Raw genomic sequence first — 22410 nt, 5'->3', positions numbered from 1 at the left:
TCCCAGCCAGAGGAATTAGGCATGAAAAAAGGGCATACAAATTGGAAAAGAAGAAGAAAAATGGTCACTATTTGCACATGACATGATATTATATATAGAAAACCCTAAAGACTCCACCAAAAAACTTTTAACCCTAATAAAAGAAGTCAGTAGAGGTGCAGAATACAAAATCAATATACAAAAATATGTTGCATTTTTATACACTAACAACAAACTATCAGAAAGAAATCAAGAAAACAATCCCACTGACAATCACAACATAACAGAATACCTAGGAATAAATTAAATGAAGGAGGTGAAAAATCTGTAAACGGAAAACCAGAAGACACTGATTTAAAAAATTGAAGAAGAGACAAATACAAAGATATTCCATTCTCACAGACTGGAAAAATTAATATTGTTAAATGTCCATAACACTCAAAGCCATCACAAATTCAGTGAAATCTCTATCAAAATTCAAATGGAATTTTCACAGAAATAGGACAATCCTAAAATTTGTATGGAACCTCAAAAGACCCCGAATAGCCAAAGCAAACTTGAGAGGAAAAAAAAAAAAAAAAAGCTGGAGGGATCATTCTCCCTAATTTCAAACTACATTACAAAGCTACTGTAATCAAAACAGTATAATATTGGCATAAAAACAGACACAAAGATCAAGGGAACAGAAGAAAAAGCCCAGAAATAAACCAATGAATGCATACATGGTCATTTCACTTACAATAAATGAGGCAAGAATACAGAATGAGGAAAGGACAGTCTCTTCAATAAATGGTGCTGGGAAAACTGGACAGCCACATGAAAAAGAATAAAACCAGACCACTACCTTACACCATACACAAAAATTAACTCAAAGTGGATTAAAGACTTGAATGTAAAGCCATAAAACATAAAACTAGAAGAAAATATAGACAGTAATTTGACTTCAGTCTTGACAATATGTTTTTTAGATCTGATTCCAAAGGTAATAGCAACAAAAGCAAATAAACAAATGGATCCACATTAAACAGAAAAGCTTATGCACGGTGAAATAAATCATCAACAAAATAAAAAGGTAATCTATTGAAAGCGAAGACATTTACAAAAGTATATCCAATAAAGGGATAATATCCAAAATATACAAAGAATTCATACAAATCAACACAAAAATAACAACCCAATTAAAAAATGGGCAGAATATGTGAACAGACATTTTTCCAAAGACATACAGATGGCTAACAGGCACATACAAAGAAGCTCAATATCAGTAATCATTAGGGAAATGCAAATCAGAACCACTATGAGATACTACCTCATACCCATCAGAATGCCTATTAACAAAAATTCAAGGGGCACCTGGGTGGCTCAGACGGTTAAGCGTCTGCCGTCGGCTCAGGTCGTGATCCCAGTGTCCTGGGATCGAGTCCCGCATCAGGCTCCCTGCCCCTTGGGGAGCCTGCTTCTCCCTCTGCCTCCCTCTCTCCCTCTCTGTCTCTCATGAATAAATAAATAGAATCTTAAAAAAAATTCAAGAGGCACTTCTGGGGAAAATAGCAAAGAAGATCCTAAGCTCACCTCATCCCACAGATAACACCCATATCAGTATAAATAACCTAGAAAATGACCTGAAGACTGGGCAGAACAGACACTCTTCAGATAAATGTAGAGAAGGGGCCATACTGAAGAGGGTAGGCAGGGCAGAGAAGTGGTCCAGAACTAAAGGAACCTGGGGGAGGGGGCTGTCCAAGGGAGGAGAGAGGGTGTGGGCACAGAAAGGGAACGAAACAGACCCTCACACCAGGACACCCCAGGCAAAGGGAAACCTCACGGGGAAGATGAATCCCTGAAACATTTGGCTTTGAAAAACCAGAGGGACATAATTCTGCAAGTTCTTACAATTAACAGGGCTTCACACCAGGAACTTTAAAAATCAGCAGGCTGGGTTCTGGGAGAGCATTGAAGGCTATTAGAAACTAGATCCCTACCCTTAAAGAGACTGCACAACAAACAGCCCTGTGAAAATACAGTACAGAAGCAGCAGTTTGAAAAAGGCCCGGGGTATATGAGAAGATTTATTTACTAATTTCAGAGCCTGTGCTGGCCGGGCAAGGATCACTGGGAGACTTCTCCAGATACAAGCTGGCAGGCACCATTTCCCTCCCCTGACCCCAGCCTAGATATGTGAACAATTGCAGGAACAAGCACAGTGCCAACACCCACTACCTAACAAGCAAACAGCAAGCCCCACCCCTGTATTCTCCTCAGACACACCAGGGCCCATCCAAAGCAGTGCCACAAGTCTGGCAAGGTATAAGTAGCCCCGACAGGGACCAGCACAGCTTCAGAGTGACTTTTACCTTGGGCAGAGGGGAAGATAATGATACACAACACTCCGACTACAGCCCCAGCAGTGAGCTGTGGGCAAAAAGCTGCTCTCACTGCAGGCCCCAACCACCAGTGAAAGCTTCTCAGGGGACAACACAGCGCAACTACCCAGCAGTTTGGTGCTACTGGATCTTTGGCAAACACATGGTCTGACTCAACTCAAGCCCAAAGGAGCCCAAGACTGGCCCACCAACAACACAGGGACCAAATCCTGCTCATAAAAGACAGACAGAGCCATCAGAGATGGCTGATGTCTTTTCTCAAGGGACATTACACTGCAGAGCACTGAAGAATCTCTTCTAGATTAAGCCACTACTTTCAAGAGAAGGAGATGTAGCTGACTTTCCTAACACACAGAAATAGACACAAAGAATTAATACAAAATGAGAAGACAGAGGAAAATGCCCAAAGGAAAGAAGAGGACAATCACAGCAAAGAGAGCTAAATGAAACAGATATAAATAAAATGCATGATAAAGGATTTAACATAATGGTCATAAAGATATGCACTAGACATGAGAAGAGTGGAGGACCTCTGTGAAACCCTTAACAATGGGATAGAAAATGGGGCATCTGGGTGGCTGTCAGTTAAGCGTCTGACACTTGATTTCAGCTCAGATCATGATCACAGGTTTATGGGATCGAGCCCCACATCGGGCTCAAAAACACAGAAAAGAACCAATCAGAAATGAAGAACTCAATAACTGAAAGTAAAAATACACTACAGGGAATAAATAGACTAGAAAAAGCAGAAAAACGAATCAGCTACCTGGAGAACAGAGTAATGGAAAGTATTCAAACTGAACAGGAGAGACAAAAAAAAAAAATAAAAAATGAAAACACATTTTGGAATTCAGTAACATCATCAAGCGTAATAACATTTGCATTATAGGGATCTGAGGAGAAGAGAGAAAAGAGGACAGAAAATCTATTTGAAAAAAAATAATAGCTAAAACTTTCTGAATCTGGAGAAATGGAAAGCCAGATCAAGAAGGCATAAAGGTTCCCCCCGGAAAAGTCAACAAAAGAGGTCCACACCAAGACATGTAGTAATGAAAATGGCAAAAAGCAGTGGTGATACAGAGAATTTTAAAAGCAGCAAAAGAAAACAGCTGAACATAAGGGAAACTCCATAAGACTATCAGCTGATTTTCTTCAGCAGAAACTTGACAAGCCTTACAAGAATGGCATGATATATTCAAGATACTGAAAGAAAAAAAACCTGGAGCCAAGAAAACTCTATCCAGCAAGGCTATCATTCGGAACAGAAGGAGCTTTGAGTTTCGCAGACAAGCAAAAGTTACGGGAATTAATGACTGCTAAACCAGCCATACAAGAAATGTTACAAGGGACTCTGAGTGGAAAAGAAAGACCATAAGCAGGAGTAAGAAAAATAGGAAGAATAAAAGCAATAAAATTAAGTATCCCTATAAAAATCAGTCAAGAGATGCACAAAGTAGAAGGATAAAAATCAGTCAAGAGATGCACAAAGTAAAAGGATGTAAAGTATGATAACATATACCTAAAATATTAGGGGGTAAAGGAGTAAACATTGAATTCAACCTTACACCATAATCAACTTACAGACTGCCATATGTATAAGATGGTCTATACAAACAGAATGGTAACCACAAATCAAAAATCAGTGATATACAAAAAATAAAAAGAAAGGATTCCAAATATATTACTAAAGAAAGCCAACTAACCGTGACAGAAGAGAGCAAAGAAAGGAACAGAGAAGAACTACAAAAACAACCATAAAACGAATAACAAAATGGCAATAAACACATCCCTATCAATAATTATCTTGAATGTAAAAGGACTAAATGCTCCAGTCAAAAGTCATAGGGTGACAAAATGGATTTAAAAAATCTTTTTGCTCCCAACAAGAAACTCATTTCCTACCCAGTGACACATTCAGATTGAAAGTGAAGGGATGGAGAAGCATTCGTCATGCAAATAGATGTGAAAAAAAGCTGGGCTAGCAACACTTCTGACAAAATTGACTTTAAAACAAAGACTAACAAGAGACAAGAACACTATATAATCATAAGGGAAACATTCCAACAAGAAAATATAATAATTGTAAGTAAATATTCATGGACCCAACATGTAAGGACCAAAATACATAAAGCAGCTAGTAATAAACATAAAGGAATTAATCAATCAATCAATTAATTAATAACAGAGGGGACTTACCATCCCACTTACAACAATGGACAGATAATTCAAACAAAATCAAAAGGGAAATAGTGGCTTTGAATGACACAATGCAGGAGATGGATTTAACAGATATACTCAGAACAATCCTAAAAAAACTAGAACACATTCTTTACAAGTACACATGGTACATTCTCCAGAACAGATCACATATTAGGCCACAAAACAAATCTCAACAAATTGAGAAAAAAATGGAAGTCATACCATGCATCTTTTCTGACCACAACATTGTGAAACTAGAAATCAGCTACAAGAAAAAATCTGGAAAGAGCACAAATACATGGAGAATAAACAATGCTATGACACAATGAATGGGTCAACCAAGAAATCGAAAAATAAATGGAGACAAATGAAAGTGAAAACACAACAATATAACCTCTTTGGGAGGCAGCAAAAGCTATTCTAAGAGGTAAGTTTGTAGTAGTACAAGCCTTCCTCAGGAAGCAAGAAAAATCTCAAACAACTTAACCTTACACCTAAAGGAGCTAGAAAAAGAACAACAAACAAAACCCAAAACCAGAAGAAGGAAGGAAATAATAAACATTAGAGCAGAAATAAAACAGAAACTAAAAACAGAATAAAACACATCAATGAAAGCGGAAACTGGTTCTCTGAAAAGATCAACAAAACTGATATTTAGCTAGATTCATCAAAAAGAGAGGACTCAAATGAAGAAAATCAGAAATGAAAGAACAGAAATAACCAACACCAGAGAAATACAAAGAATTATGAGAACATTATGAAAAATTATATGCCAACAAATTGGACAACCTAGAAGAAATTGATAAATACAAAGAAACATATAATCTCCCAAAACTGAATCAGGAAGAAATAGAAAATTTGAACAGATTACCATCAAAGAAATTGAATCAGTAATCAAAGAACTCCTCCAACAAACAGAAGTCCAGGCTTACATGGCTTCACAGGTGAATTCTACCAACACTTAAAGATTAATACCTATTCTTCTCAACTTTTCCAAAAATTTAAGAGGAAGGAAAGCTTCCAAATTCATTCTATGAGGCCAGCATCACCCTGAACCCAAAACAAGATAAAGACACCACGAAAAAGAGAAATACAGGCTAATAACTTTGATGAATATAGATGGAAAAATTCTCAATATTACTAAACCGAATCCAACAATACATTAAAAAAAAACATTCATCACAATCAAATGGGATTGGTTCCAAGGATATAAGGATGGTACAATATTTACAAATCAATCAACATGATATAACACATCAATAAGAGTAATGATAAAAACCATATGATCATTTCAACGGATGCAGAAAAAGCATTTGACAAAGTACAACTTACATTCACAATGAAAAACCTCAAAAAAGTAGGTTTAGAGGGAACATACTTCAACACATTAAAGGCCAGATATGAAAAACCCACAGTTAACATCATCCTGATGAAGCTGAAAGTTTTTCCCCTAAGGTTAGGAATGAGACAAGGATGTCCACTCACACCACATTTATTTAACATAGTACTGGAAGTCCTAGCCACAGCAATCCCACAACAAAAAGAAATAAAAGGCATCCAAATCGAGAAGAAGCAAATCTTTCACTCTTTGCAGATGACGTAATACTACATACAGAAAACCCTAAAGGCTCCACCAAAAAACTACTAGAACTGATAAATGAATTCAGTTAAGATTGTAGGATACAAAGTTGATATACAGAAACCCATTGCATTCTGTACACTAATAATGAAGTAGAAGAAAGAGAAATTAAGAAAACAATCCCATCTACACTTTCACCAAAAATAGTAAAATACCTAGGAATAGACTTAGTCAAGGAGGTGGAAGATCTGTAGTCTAAAAACTGTAAAACACTGATGAAAGAAACTGAAGACAATACAAACAAATGGAAAGATATTCCATGCTCACAGAAGAACAAATATCATTAAAATGTTCATACTACCCAAAGGAATCTACATATTTAATGCAATCCCTATCAAAATACCAACATTTTTCACAGAACTAGAACAAACAAACCTAAAATTTATATGGAGCCACAAAAGACACCAAATAGCGACAGCAATCTTCAAAAAGAGTAAAACTGGAGGTATTACAATCACAGTTTCAAGATATACTACAAAGCTGTACTAATCAAAATAGTACAGTACTGGCATAATAATAGACACATAGGATCAATGGAACAGAATATAAAATCCAGAAATAAACCCATGATTATATTGTCAACCTTCGACAAAGCAGTTAAGAATACTGAATGGGGAAAAGACAGTCTTCTTTAACAAATGGTGTTGGGAAAACCGAACAACTACATGAAAAAGAATGAAACAGGACCATTTTCTTACACCATATACAAAAATAAACTCAAAATGGATTAAAGACATAAATGTGAGACCTGAAACCATAAAAATTCTAGAAGAGGGCTCAGGCAGTAATTTCTCTGACATCAGCTGTAGCAGCATCTTTGTAGATAGGTCTCCTCCAGCAAGGGAAACAAAAGCAAAAATAAACGATTGGGACTACATCAAACGAAAAACGGTTCCGTGGAGCAAAGTAAACAAAAGCACTAAAAGGCAACCTACAAAATGGGAGAAGATATTTGCAAATGACTTATCTGATAAAGGGTTAGTATCCAAAATATATAAAGAACTTATACAATTTAACTTAAAAAAAAAAAAACAATTAACCCAATTAAAAAATGGTCAGAAGACATGAACAGACATTTCTCCAAAGAAGACATCTAAATCGTCCAACAAACACATGAAAAGATGCTCAACATCACTCATCATCAGGGAAATGCAAATCAAAACTACAATGAGAGATCACCTCACACCTGTCAAAATCACTAAAATCAAAAACACAAGAAACAAGTGGTCATAAGGATATGAAGAAAAAGGAACCCTCATGCACTGTTGGTGGGAATGCAAACTGGTTCAGCCACTGTGGAAAACAGCATGAAAGTTCCACAAAAAATTAAAAGAGAATTACCATATAATCCGGGAATTCCACTACTGGATATTTGCCCAAAGAATACAAAAACACTAATCTGAAAAGATATATGCACCCTTGTTTACTGCAGCATTATTTACAATAGCCGAATTATGTAAGCAGCCAAAGTGCCCATATACATATGAATGGATCAAGAAGGTATAGTGTGTGTATAATGAAATATTAGCTATAAAAAAGAATAAAATCTTGCTATTTGCAACAACATGGATGGATCTAGAGAGTATAATGCTGTGTGAAATCAAAGACAAATACCATATGATTTTACTCATATGTGGAATTTAAGAAACAAAACAAATGAACAAAGAAAAAGAGGGACAAATAAAAAAAAACAGACTCAACTACAGAGAATAAACGGCTACCAGAGGGGAGATAGTGGCGTGATGGGTGAAATAGGTGAAGGGGATGAAGAGTACACTTATCTTGATGAGCGCTGAGTAATATACAGTATTTTTGAATCACTGTATTGTACATTTGAACCTAGTAACTCTGTTAGCCATACTGGAATTAAAGTTTTAGTAACAGTAAAATAAAAAAAAATTAAATCAAGAAATAACAAGTGTTGGTGAGGATAAGCAACAGGGAACCCTCATGCACTGCTGGTGGGAATGTTAACTGGTGCAGCCTCTAGGGGAAACAGTATGGAGTTTCCTCCAAATATTAAAAATAGAACCACCATATGATCTAGCAATTCCACTTCTAGGTATTTATCTAAATAATACACTAATTCAAAAAATCTATATGTACTCCTATGTTAACTGCAGCATTATTTACAAAAGCCAGGATATGGAGAAAACCTAAGTACACACTGATAGATGAATGGATAAATATTTATACACATACATATACATACACACACACACACACACACACGAATACTACTCAGCCATAAAAAAGAATGAAATCTTGCCATTTGAGACCACACGGATGAACTTGAGGGTATTATGCTAACTGAAATAAGTCATAGGAAAGGGAGGCAAGATGGAAGAAGAGTAGGGGACCTCGGTTCATCTGCCCTTGAATTGAGCTGGGTATCATCAAATCATTCTGAACACCTGTGAATTCAACCTGAGATCGAAGAAAAGAATTGCTGGAATTCTACAAATAGAAAAGCAACCACTTTTTGCAAGGCAGGAGATGAGGAGAAGTGAATCTGAGGGGGATATATCCGAAGATAAAAGGCAGGGGGAGGGAACCTCTGTAAGCCAGCTACCAGAAAGTAATATAGCCCTGAAGCACAAAATCGAACCTTTAGAAGTCAGCTCCAGTGAGAGATGTCCCTACCTGAAAGGTGCTCAGGTGGCAAAGCAGGGCAGAATCCTAGATGGAACAGTGGGGTCTCAGGATTCCCAGATCACAGAAAGAATGGGGGTTCCTGAGCCAGCAGAGTTCCCAAGCACTGAATTGGGGGAACTGGTTATGGTCAAGAAGACCGGAGGAGGCTCTCAGCTCAGTTTGCCATAAACCACTAATGGCAGCACGATGGTGGCACCACTCTCGTGTGGGGCCCTTCAAAGGGCAGATACGCAGTGACTCTCCACCTTCCCCCAAGAGGGGCGGCACCAGTGTAGGCACCATTGGGGACCACTCTCCATGCGGGGACCCTGCAAAGAGCAGAAAGGCAATGACCCTCCGCCTTTCTGTTGAGGATCTATGCCAGCGTGCACCGCAGGAGTCTGCACAGTTTGGCACACACAAAAGAGAAGACTGCTTAATACCCGAGGGTTTACTGAAGAGAGGGGGCTGTGACCCTTCAGTTCCAGGGCTGGAGATCAGGATGTGACCATTTTTATTTTTATTCTCTACAAGGGCACAGAAAGCCTTCAGGGAACAAAAGCCACATAGAGCAACCCCAAGCAGCTTACACTGGGCAGCCTCCACCCCCAACTCAACCCAGGCAAAGACACCTGAGAATAAGAGCAGCAGGACCCTCCCCCAGGAGACCAGCTGGAACAAGCGGCAAACACCAAGTTTAAGGAGCACACAGGACTGCATAACTCCAGTGCTAGAGGAAAAGAGTGTACAGAATTCAAGGGTTTTTCTCATGATTCGTTTATCTTTCAGTATAAAATTTTCCTTTTATTTCTTTTTTTTCCTTTTCAACAAGTTTCTTATTTTAACTCTTTGTTTTTAAGTCTTTTTTTTAACTTTCATTTTCTACATTTACATTTTATAGATATATTTTTTTTTTTTGGCTTCCATTCACTGTATTAAATTCTATTTTTGTGTATATATATATAACTTTAGGTTTCTTTTCAATTTGGGGATTTAGTCTCTTCAAACAGACCAAAATACACCCAGGACCAAGTAGATCACACTGTTTTGACATAGCTGGGAGGTTACCAATCCTCATAGAAGACAAATTTGCTTGTAAACCAAAGACTGTAGTAAGGGATGAAGGACACTATATCATACTTAAAATTAAAAGGTCTACCCAAAAGAAGATCTAACATTTATAAATGTTTATGCTCCTAACTTGGGAGCAGCCAATTATATCAACCAATTAATAACCACATTAAAGAAACACATTGGTAATAACACAATACTAGTAGGGGAATTCAATACCACACTCACAGCAGTGGACAGATCACCTAAGCAGAAGATCAACCAGGAAAAAAGGACATTGAATGACACAGAGGACCAGATGGACTTCACAGATATATACAGAGCATTTCATCCTAAAGCAAAAGAATACACATTCTTCTTGAGTGCACATGGAACATTCTCCAGAATAGATCACATACTGGGTCACAAATCAGGTCTCAACTGGTACCAAAAGAATGGGGATTATGCCCTGCATATTTTGAAACTACAGTGCTTTGAAACTTGAACTCAATCACAAGAGGAAATTTGGAAGGAACTCAAACACTTGGAGGTTAAAGAGCATCCTACTAAAGAATGAATGGGTCAACCAGTAAATTAAAGAAGAATTAAAAAAAAATTCACAGAAACAAATGAAAATGAAAACACAACTGTTCAAAACCTTTGGGATACAGTAAAGGTGGTCCTAAGAGGTAAGTGCATAGCAATACAAGACTTTCTCAAAAAATTAGAGAAGTCTCAAATACACAAGCTCACCTTAAACCTAAAGAAACTGAAGAAAGAATAGCAAATAAAGCCTAAACCAAGCAGGAGACAAATAATAAAGATTAGAGCAGAAATCAGTGAAATAGAAACCAAAAGAAAGGAACAGATGAACAAAACTAGAAGCTAGTTCTTTGAAAGAATAAGATCAATAAACCCCTACCCAGAATTATCAAAAAGAAAAAAGACCCAAATTAAATAAATCATGAATGAAAGAGATCACGACCAATACCAAGGAAATGCAAACAATTTTAAGAACATGTTATGAGTAACTCTACACCAACAAATTAGGCAATCTGGAAGAAATGGATGCATTCCTGGAAACATATAAACTACTAAAATTGAAATTTATAAACTACAAAAACTAAAAACAGAAAGAAAAGGAAAACCTGAACAGACCCATAACCGGCAAGGAAACTGAAGCAGTAATTAAAAATCGCCCAACAAACAAGAGTCCTGGGCCAGATGGCTTCCCAGGGGAATTCTACAAACATTTCAAGAAGAAATAAAACCTATTCTTCTGAAGCTGTTTCAAAAAAACAAATAGAAGGAAAACTTCCAAACTCGTTCTATGGGGCCAGCATTACCTTGATCCCAAAACCAGACAAAGACCCCATCAAAAAGGAGAATTACAGACCAATATCCCTGATGAACATGGCCAAAACTCTCACGAAGATACTAACCAATAGGATCCAACAGTACATTAAAAGGATTATTCACCACCACCAAGTGAAATTTATTCCTGGGCTGCAAGAGTGGTTCAACATTCCCAAATCAACATGATATATCACATTAAGAAAGGACAAGACCATATGTGATCCTCTCAACTGATGCAGAAAAAACATCTGACAAAATACAGCATCCTTTCTTGATTAAAACTCTCCACAGTGTAGGGAGAGAGGGAACACACCTCAGTATCTTAAAAGCCATCTATGAAAAGCTCACAGCCAATATCATTCTCAATGGGGAAAACCTGAGAGCTTTTCCCCTAACGTCAGGAACATGTCAGGGAGGCCCACTCTCACCACTATTGTTCAACATAGTACTAGAAGTCCTAGCAACAGCAATCAGACAACAAAAAGAAATAAAAGGTATTCAAATTGGCAAAGAAGTCATACTCATGTCATAAATGACATGATACTTTATGTGGAAAACCCCAAAAGACTCCACCCCCAAATTGCTAGAATTCATACAGGAATTCAGCAACATGGCAGGATATAAAATCAACGCACAGAAATCAGTTGCATTTCTCTATGCTAACTATGAGACAGAAGAAAGAGAAATTAAGGAATCGATCCCATGTATAACTACACCAAAAACCGTAAGATACCTAGAAATAAAAACCTAATCAAAAAGGTAAAGGTTCTGTACACTGAAAAACTACAGAAAACTTATGAAAGTATTTGAGGAAGACACAAAAAAATGGAAAAATATTCCATTCGTGGGGATTGGAAGAATAAATATTGTTAAAATGTCTATACTACCCAGAGCAATCTACACATTCATTGCAATCCCTATCAAAATACCATCAACATTTTTTCAGAGCTGGAACAAATAATCCTAAAATTTGTATGGAACCAGAAAAGACCCAGAATAGCCAGAGGAATGTTGAAAAAGAAAACCAAAGCTGGTGGCATCACAATGCCACACTTCAAGCTATATTACAAAGCTGTAATCATCAAGACAGTATGGTACTGGGGTGCCTGGGTGGCTCAGTTAGTTAAGCGTCTGCCTTCGGCTCAGATCATGATCCCAGGGTCCTGGGATCGAGCCCTGCATCAGGCTCCCTGTTCCACGGGAAGCCTGCTTCTCCCTCTCCCACTCCCCCGGCTTGTGTTCCCTCTCTCGTTATGTCTCTCTCTGTCAAATAAATAAATAAAATCTTAAAAAAAAAAAAAGGACAGTATGGTACTGGCACAAAAACAGACACACAGATCAATGGAACAGAACAGAGACTCCAGAAATGGACCCTCAATTCTATTTTTTTTTTTTAAGATTTTATTTATTTCAATTCTATTTTTTAAAAATATTTTATTTATTTGTTTGAGAGAGAGAGAGTATAAGCAGGGAGGAGGGACAGAGGGAAGAGGGAGAAGCAGGCTCCTGATGTGGGGTTCAATCCCAGGATCCCAAAATCATGACCTGAGCCTAAGGCAGATGCTTAAGTGACTGAGGCACCCAGGCCCCCCTGAACCCTCAATTCTATGGTCAATTAATCTTTGACAAAGCAGGAAAGATTATGCAATGGAAAAGGACAGTCCTTTCAAGAAATAGTGCTGGGATAGTTGGACAGCCACATGTAGAAGAATGAAACTGGATCACTTTCTTATACCATACACAAAGATAAACTCAAAATGGATGAAAGACATAAATGTGAGACAGAAATACATCAAAATCCTAGAGAACACAGGCAGCAACCTCTTTGACCTCAGCCATAGTAACTTCCTGCTAAACACGTCTCCAAAGGCAAGGGAAACAAAAGCACAAATGAACTATTGGGACTTCATCAAGATAAAAAGCTTCTGCACAGCAAAGGAAACAGTCAACAAAACTAAGACGCAACCCACGGAATGGGAGAAGATATTTGAAAATGACATATTAGAGAAAGGGCTAGTATCCAAGATCTATAAAGAACTTCTCAAACTCAACCCCCCAAAAACAAATAATCCAGTCAAAAATGGGCAGAAGACATAAACAGACACTTCTCCAAAGGAGACATACAAATGGCCAACAGACATGAAAAATTGCTCAACATCACTCGGGATCAAGGAAATACAAATCAAAACCACAATGAGATAACACCTCACACCAGTCCAAAGGCTAAAATTAACAAGACAGGTAACAACAAATGTTGGCAAGGATGTAGAAAAAGGGGAACCCTCTTATGCTGTTGGTGGGAATGCAAGCTGGTACAACCACTCTGGAAAATGGAGGTTCCTCAAGACATTAAAAATAGAGCGACCCTATGACCCAGCAATTGCACTACTAGGTATTTACCCCAAATACACAAATGTAGTGATCCGAAGGGGCACCTGCACCCCAATGTTCACAGCAGTAATGTCCACATTAGCCAAACTGTGAAAAGAGACCAGATGTCCATCAACAGATGAATGGATAAAGAAGATGTGGTATATATATACAAAGGAATATTGCTCAGCCACCAGAAAGGATGAATACTTACCATTTACATTGTTGTGGATGGAACTGGAGGGCATTATGTTAAGTGAAATAAGTCAATCAGAGAAAGACAATTATCATATGGTTTCATTCATATGTGGAATATAAGAAACAGCCCAGAGGATCATAGGGGAAGGGAGGGAAAACTGAATGGGAAGTCATCAGAGAGGGAGACAAATCATGAGAGACTCTTAACTGCAGGAAACAAACTGAGGATTGCTGGAGGGGAGGTGGGTGGGGGGATGGGGCAACTGGGTGATGGGCATTAAGGAGGGCACATGATGTGATGAGCACTGGATGTTATATGCAACTGATAAATTATTGAACACTACATCTGAAACTAATTATGTACTATACGTTGGCTAATTGAATTTAAATAAAAATAAATAAATGAATGAAATAATCAGAGAAAGGTAAAATACCTTATGAGTTCACTTAAATGTAGAATCTATAAAAGAAACGAAACAAAACAAAACCAATCTCATAGATACAAAGAACAGATTATTGGTTGCCAAGGGGTGGAGGTTTGGGAGGTGTATAACATAAGTTAAGGGGATCAAGAGGCTCAAATTTCCAATTATGAAATAAGTCATGAGGACGTAATATACAGCACGGTGACAACAGTCAGTAATGTACTGCAAATTTGAAAGACTAAGAAAGTAAATCTTAAACGTTCCCATCATAAGAAAATACAAATGTTTTAATTTTGGTGACAGACAGTAACTAGACTTATTGTGGTGATATTTCCCACTGTATTTAAGTGTCCCATTATTTATGTCATACACCTGAAACTAAGATAATATCGTATGTCAAATATACTTAATAAGAAAGAAAATGTGAAGCCCAAAATACAATAGTACACACAGGTTGTATACACCCTCACAGTTATGTAAGAAAAAAAGCAAGTGTGAGGTTTCCAGGTTTTTTACATAATTATTTATCACTTAAAAAAACAAAATCACTCATGAGAAAAAATTATCCTACATTTGGTTAATTCTCAAAGAAAAAGATCACTATTTCACAGACTAGAATTCTAAAACTTCTATTTTATATGTTTCACATATTTTGGTGAAAATTAAACAATTCCAATCATTTTTCTAACTTAGCTTATACATGACATATATAGACACATATATACACACATGCGTGTGTATTTAAATTGAAATTCTGCGCAGAGATATTTAGGAAGTATTAAATGTTACCATTGATAAACTTACGAATCAACATGCAGAACCCTCTGGCCACTTCTTGAACATGCAGCTGCAATGATGGATTCAGGCAAACCTATAAAAACACACACCTATATCACTCAGAATGTAGAAAAATATATATATATATAGAAATCTTACACAAATAGTTCATGCATGCCATCACTGCATATAAAAGTTTATCAAAGGAGGTTCATCCTTGTATTCAAACTTCTAACATTTATATCATCGGATATTTGTTAAATGTACACTACTTACCCTAAAATTTTATTATGTGGAGATTTTTTTTAAATCAAGCACGTAAAATCTTTTTATATGCAAATTTCCATAAATGAGCAACTTTCAAAATATTATTCATATAGCACTTTGTTATTTAGTAGCTATGTTCACATACTAGCTCATCTCATTTTCCAAACTGCACTGACAGTGAAGCATCATCAGCACAGAAATGAAATACTGAGGGGCAAATATGTTAATTTGTTGCCCAATGCTTTAATTAATTTTTTCCTATTGTTGAAATTTGAATCCAAATCTAACTCCAAAGCCATCCAGTGCCTATGAGGGGGAATGGCATACATTTTTCAGTTTAAGCAATAGGTTAGGTAGTTCAAAAAGAGGCCATTTATTGAGACCTGAAACCATAAAACGCCTAGAAGAGAACAGAGGCAGTAATTCAATGGACTATCACACAGCCATAAAAAAAGGATGAGATCACGCCATATGCAACAACATCGATGAGCCTAGAGGGCATTATGTTAGGCGAAATCAGTGAGACAGAGAAAGAGAAATACCGTATGAATACACTTATATGTAGAATCTAAAAAAACAAATGAATAAACAAACAAAAAGCAGAATCAGACCTACAAATACAGAGAACAAATTGATGATTGCCAGAGGGGAGTGGAGGGGGGCACGAGCAAAAGGTGTGAAAGAGAATGGAAGACACAGGCTTCCAGTTATGAAGTAAGTCACAGGAATAAAAGGTACAGCATAAGGAATATAATCAATGATATTTTAATAGCACTGTATGATGACAGATGGTAGCTATACTTTTGGTGACCATGGCATAATGTAGAGAGAAGTTGAATCACTATGTTGTACAACTGAAAAATAATGTAACTGTTGTCTAAATGAATGAATGAATGAATGAATGAACGAACAAAGAAGAAAATCCTATTTTAAAAAAGAGGCCATGGGCGCCTGGGTGGCTCAGCTGGTTAAGCGACTGCCTTCGGCTCAGGTCATGATCCTGGAGTCCTGGGATCGAGTCCTGCATCGGGCTCCCTGCTCAGCAGGGAGTCTGCTTCTCCCTCTGACCCTCCTCCCTCTCATGCTGTCTCTCATTCTCTCTGTCTCAAATAAATAAATAAAATCTTTAAAAAAAATAAAAATAAAAAATAAAAAAGAGGCCATTTACAAGACACATTATCTCACTTTCTGGTTAATACAGCAGTTTGAAAAGAACATTAGTGTTCTGGAATCAAATCGAGCCACACCATAAAGTGGGTTATCATAAAGGAAATATACAAGTACTAACAAAAAAAAAAAAATCACAAATTACCAAAGAATGATTTCATAACATAAAAATTTCAGATGTTCACCAGTTAATACACTATATTATACATTCAAGACTGTTCCATAACTTTTTATTGTAAAATCTACCATTTCAGTAGAAACTATTAAGAATCACTTATATGTAGAAACTATTAAGAATCACTTATATCAGTCAGACAAAGCATGTTTTGAAAGTTTAGTGCAATTCTGTAGTACTACCACCGACTCTTTCACTATAATGAAGCACCTTGATCCTCTTGGATTTTTATGTAGTAGAAAAGAAACAGCACATTTTTTTTTTTTTTGTCAAGGATTTAAACTACACACTAAGCATCAAGGATTTCAAGAAAAGAGAAGAGTTATCTTCCTTATGTAAAAAGCAACGGGCATATGGAAGCAATTGACACAATCTAGCTAAAAACCACCTTAAACACAAGCTCCAGCTGCATTCACAGAAGAACTAGAGTTTTCCAGTGGTGACTACTGTGGGTGTATAGTGTTTGGTTCAAAAACAAAGTTCTGACTCGATGTACTGAAGACAGCCATTAAATATCAATTATTGGAAATAATCCATCATAAACTTTCAACTTTAACTTCAGATAATTCAAAGAGAAAACATAGTAAGAATTTGTGGTGTAGAAGGAACTAGGAGAAAGAAAGTTTTATTTTTTTTGAAAGTTTTAAATAGTTAAGCATACTTAGTTCTTCAAACAGTCAAAACTGTATTGTTCTAATGTCTTTTATCTTAAGACTATCTGAACTTTTTACACCTAAAGAAATAACTTTTCTCATTAATGAAACGCAGTCACTATGGTACTTTAAAAGCTGCCAAACATCACAGTTAAAAAGGACAACAGGAAAGAAATATTTGGGAAGTAGAATTAGTATGTTAAAGCATGTAATAATGACAGCATTAATAATATACCACCAAACATTAGTATAGGGCTTTATGGTTCACAGTATCTTTTCATATACATCACCTCATTTATTCCTCATTATAATCCTGGGAGGCAGGCATTATTATCCATGTGAGAAAATGGGATGAGAAAGATTAAATAACTTGCCAAAGATCAAGTAATTCATTAATTTGATATCTCAAATTCAATTACCATGGTAAATTCACTCTCTTCAACTTGGACATGAGTCTGAGAATGAGGATTCAAGGGAAGGACAGCAGCATAAGGAAATGAGTATGGTCTCAATCAGACAGACCTAGGCTTGAATCTTAATTTTGCTGCTTAACTAGCTATGTGACCTCACACAAGTCACTTGCCATCTCTGCGCTTTTGTTTCTTCATCCATCAATGGGAATACCGCCATTTACCTCATAGGACCATTAAGTTGTTGGAGGGTACTTGCTCTATAAAAACTACCTACTTTTATTATTGTTCAGCAAGATACTTTAGAAGCAATACATTTTCATCTAAATACTACTCCAAACATACATCTACTTTTACTAGATGCCAACTCCAATGGCAAGCAACAACAAAATTACTCTTCTATTTGGCTCTATTAGCTCTGACTCTGGATAGGCAAATATGCATGTGGTTATTTCCATGGCTGCAATCAACAGTCAGAGGTCATGTCTCTGGCTGACAAAGCAAAGCCAAGGACAGATTTCAATACTGAACATGGTTTGAGTCCAAATACACAACACCAAAATAACTATCATTTGTGTTTTCCCTTAATACTTCTATCCAGACACTCCCCATTAGTTTGTGAAATTGATAGGCTGTTTCTACATTAAATGGCAAGGGCCTATTATCTTCATGCTTAGAATGATTAACAGACTAATAATACAGTTAGTAATGTCTCCCCACATCTCATATTTCTTCCCACCCATTTAATAAACACTGAGTTAGTTCCTTGAACAGAGGAAGCATGTATTAGATTTTCCATAAATATTTGTTGAAGGAAAGAAAAAAAGAAAGAAAATGGGGAAAGGGAAGATAGAGAAGAATGAAGCAGACTTTGACAGGTGGTGAGAAAAAATAAGATAAGGTTAAGACAATTACTAGCCTAAAAGAGCTGAGTCTAACAAATAAAAATTTAAAGGGATTGGGACACCTGGGTGGCTCAGTCAGTTAAGCATCTGCCTTCAGCTCAGGTCATGATCCCAGGGTCCTAGGATCCAGTCCGCATCAGGCTCCTTGCTCAGCGGGAGCCTGCTTCTCCCTCTGCCTGCTCTGCCTGCTGCTCCCCCTGCTTGTGTGCATTCTCTCTCTCTCTGACAAATAAATAAAATCTTTAAAAAAAGAATTTAAAGGGATTAAAATAATAATTAAAACTATTATAGGAACACAATGGAAAGATGCATTCCCTCTGTGGAGCAGTCACTGAAAGCTCCAAACAGCAGAGGACACTAGCTGCGTCTTTCAAGATCTGTAATTAACACAACTGAAGAGTAGAGAAGGAAAAGGTGAAAGAAAAAAAAAAAGGAAAATGGAAGGGAGTATTCCCGGCAAAGGGTGAAGGGAGAACCAAAAGGTGATGTTCAAAAAAGAGTATCTGGAACCAAACTGGAGTCTGAACTTGGAACCTGTAAGCAACAGGGAATCTTGAAAGGATTTTAGCCAGAACAGCATGGTGAAATCAGTATTTCAGAAAAAAAAAACAATTCTAGTAACAGCATGAAGGATGAACTTGTATAAAATTGGAGCTTTAAGTTTCAGGGGTTTTTTCTTAATTATTGTATAGGAAAAGTTAACATATTTAAACTTGTTGGTCTTATCGATAATTTAGCAAAGTAAGTAAAATAACTGCTTGTTTTGTTTAAATTCATATTTATATGCTCAATTTTAATAGCATTTAAACCCTTGACTGATTTAAAAATGAAACCTTTTTTTAACATTTGGCACCATAAAATGTGAACTACTTCTGAATCATTACTCAAATTCACACAATGTCCTGTGAGGCCTTTATACAAAACATATATAAGCTTACAATGAATTACATAGTCTCTCCCACAAGGAAAAGCCAGACATGAGATAGAAACAGATAACCTAAATCAGGGTCAAATCACAAAGCATTACACTGGAAACACACTGTAAAATATGTGAGTACAAATATACAAGCACAATGTTTTCAACTACAATATGGGACTAATAATATATCTCACAGGAATGTAGGGAGGAATAGGTACAAAGTAATATAAAACATCTTACACAGGGCCTCCTAGCATGTCACTGACATTCAATAAATACTGGTTCTGTTCCCTTCTCTTCTAACCCCTTCAATAAGATTAGTTATGGGGCACCTGGGTGGCTCAGTCGTTGAGCGTCTGCCTTCAGCTCAGGTCATGATCCCAGGGTCCTGGGATCGAGCCCCACATCGGGCTCCCTACTCTGCAGGAAGCCTACTTCTCACTCTCCCACTCCCCCTGCTTGTGTTCCCTCTCTCCCTGTCACTCTCTCTCTGTCAAATAAAATCTTTAAAAAAAAAAAATAATAAGATTAGTTATTTGAAGAGGAAAAAAAGAAAATCACTTGTTTACTTAAGTTATCTTCAAAGATGTAAAAACTTAAAAAGCTTTTGAAAAGAAGTCCATTAGCCTTTTCTATATGTACATTACAGGCTTTTTCTATATGTTCACTAAAGAAGTTCACCCAACACTTAGTATTATTTAAACATTCCATATTATTAAGTATGGTTATTAAATTCATTTGTGAGGCCATATCAAATAACTCTGGAAAAGATTGTAGGAAAAATATCTAATTCTGATTCAAGACAAACACCTTTTACCAGCAAGTCATTTTTATCAAACCACACAAGTTTTAAGTATTAAATTAGCATTTCATAAGTTTGTAATGGGGGAAATTAAGGTTTGTTACTTCATGTCTTTTTCAGTTGAGATTCCGTATAAAGTTGACAGCTAGAAAAAATACATTAAAGGCTTATGGAACATTACATGATCATATACACAAACATGTATAGTCCCAGATTTCTGCAATTTTCTAAAACCTGTCTAGATAAGATACAGAAGTTTCATTCTCAAATGAAGGAGTTAGGCTAAAATCAGAACCAAATGTATGAAATTAGTATTTTCAAGAATCTTATCTAAAATATTTTATAGGAATGAAACCATTATTCATTCATTTTTCAAAATCCCCTTTTAATCCAAGTCCTTAATGTTGAACTTCATCTTTTACAACTATAAGATTTAAGTTAGTTATCTATGATCTATTCTTAAAACTGTATTAGTGTCTGGAATTGATTTTTCCTGATGCTATACTTACATAAGATAAACATAAAATAAAATACTTACACCACTCCCAACATATTGAACAATAAATAATAGATTCTCCTGACAGAACTTTGATGACCTGGCAAGGCCCAAGTGCTTTCAGCCCAAATCATATGAAACCATAAATCACTCTTTATTTTATAGAGCATTTCAAAATGGATCCCTGCTTTCTACCTTGAAAGTCATTTCATGTGTTATTTATAACCAGTGAAGACCAGAATGGAAAGAAAATTACATAGAACTAGAAAATTTACTGTAACTATTTTTTATAAAGAATAACTTTTTTTAGGAAAAAATATAGAACTACTTTACTGGCAAGGAAAAATTTGTGGGCATGACAAGCTTTTAGAGAGCCACATTCCTTACTACATAACCCTATGTACAGACCTTCTGCACCATCATAAAAAAGCACAAACAACATTAGGTACAGAACTGACTAAACTGAGCAATGCAAAAGTAAAACCACATGCTTAACTCACAGAGCAGCCACTCAAATAAATGACATTAATAATTAAACGGAAATTGAATTTCAACCCAGGTTCAAGTAGTTTTGTTTATTCCTATTAAATTCTAATTAAAAGTTTATATCTTTTATTTTTTAGCAGTTACCTGAAAAAGAGAAAAAAGTGCCAGTGAAGGAGCCCAAGGAACTACCAAGAAGTACAGATAAAAATAGTTCTTAAATTGACAACTATTTTAATTCACTATGACTCATACGAAATACTGAACATATTAGTAAGTACTAATGGAGTATCTATGGATTTCTTCTTCATGGGAGAGTATAGTTATTAATATCTATGTAATTTTTAGAACTTTACAAAAGTATATTATCCATTAAATGTTAACTTACAAAATTTATGTTAATTTTTTTTAAATTCAATATAGTATGAGCTCTGAGTGTTAAACAACAAGAACACTGTTCCAATATTCAGAGTACTGAACTGAACATCCAGAAAACTGGATTCTTGTTTTCAGATTTATACTAAATAGTTGGAAATCATTTAACCTCTTTGGAATTCAGCTTCCTTATAAATATCCTTATAGATAAAATGAAGGGCTTGAAATAAATGGCCCATAAGGTTTGTGACAAGATCTCAAAGGTGAATCTTAAAGGTGATCAACAACTTGGCCTCTGTTCTTGGGCAAATGACTTGAACTTTAAAAAATAAAAACAGAACTCTGGGAAGATGACATTAGCAGCAAAGTTGTTAAATCTCCCCCAAGATTCCCATAAAGACAGACCGTGTAACCAAAATACCAAAACCAAACACCTAGGGGCAACATCTATAACAAAGATAGGTGACAAAATATGATGAACTCCAAAATACAAGTGGATCATTACAAATCATCAATAGCTATAAGATCCACACGTTATCAGAAAGAATCCATAAGAAAATAAGGGAAGACAAATTTGTGACAGCCCTGAAAGTCAAAGAAACCCAAAATTGCTATTAAGCATTCACTGGAAACTTAGCAGGCCATTTGAGAACAGTAGCAGCAACTGGGAGGAATTTTTCAGGCTCCAACCTATGGATGAGTGCAAAGGAACCTCTGGGAGTGCTAGAGTGGTGGGGGGTGTGGGAG

At 36.4% G+C, this 22410-nt stretch overlaps 1 protein-coding gene across 3 annotated transcripts in view; it reads right to left on the bottom strand.

Moving 5' to 3' along the window:
* The window catches only part of CHM (CHM Rab escort protein), a 191340-nt gene that overhangs the window by 153025 nt on the left and 15905 nt on the right, over positions 1-22410 (bottom strand). For all 3 annotated transcript variants that reach the window (XR_014141263.1, XM_081808560.1, XM_081808561.1), the window contains exon 2: positions 15039-15105. Coding sequence is in view for 2 of the 3 variants with exons in the window: in XM_081808560.1 (XP_081664686.1) it covers positions 15039-15105 (67 nt within the window). In the remaining variant the exon portion in view is untranslated. The remainder of the gene's footprint in view (positions 1-15038; positions 15106-22410) is intronic.

The sequence above is a fragment of the Leptonychotes weddellii genome, chromosome X (genome assembly GCF_054177405.1).
Source record: "Leptonychotes weddellii isolate Sample4059 chromosome X, ASM5417740v2, whole genome shotgun sequence".
Lineage (NCBI taxonomy): Eukaryota > Metazoa > Chordata > Mammalia > Carnivora > Phocidae > Leptonychotes > Leptonychotes weddellii.
This window is presented reverse-complemented; position numbering and strand designations above follow the sequence as displayed.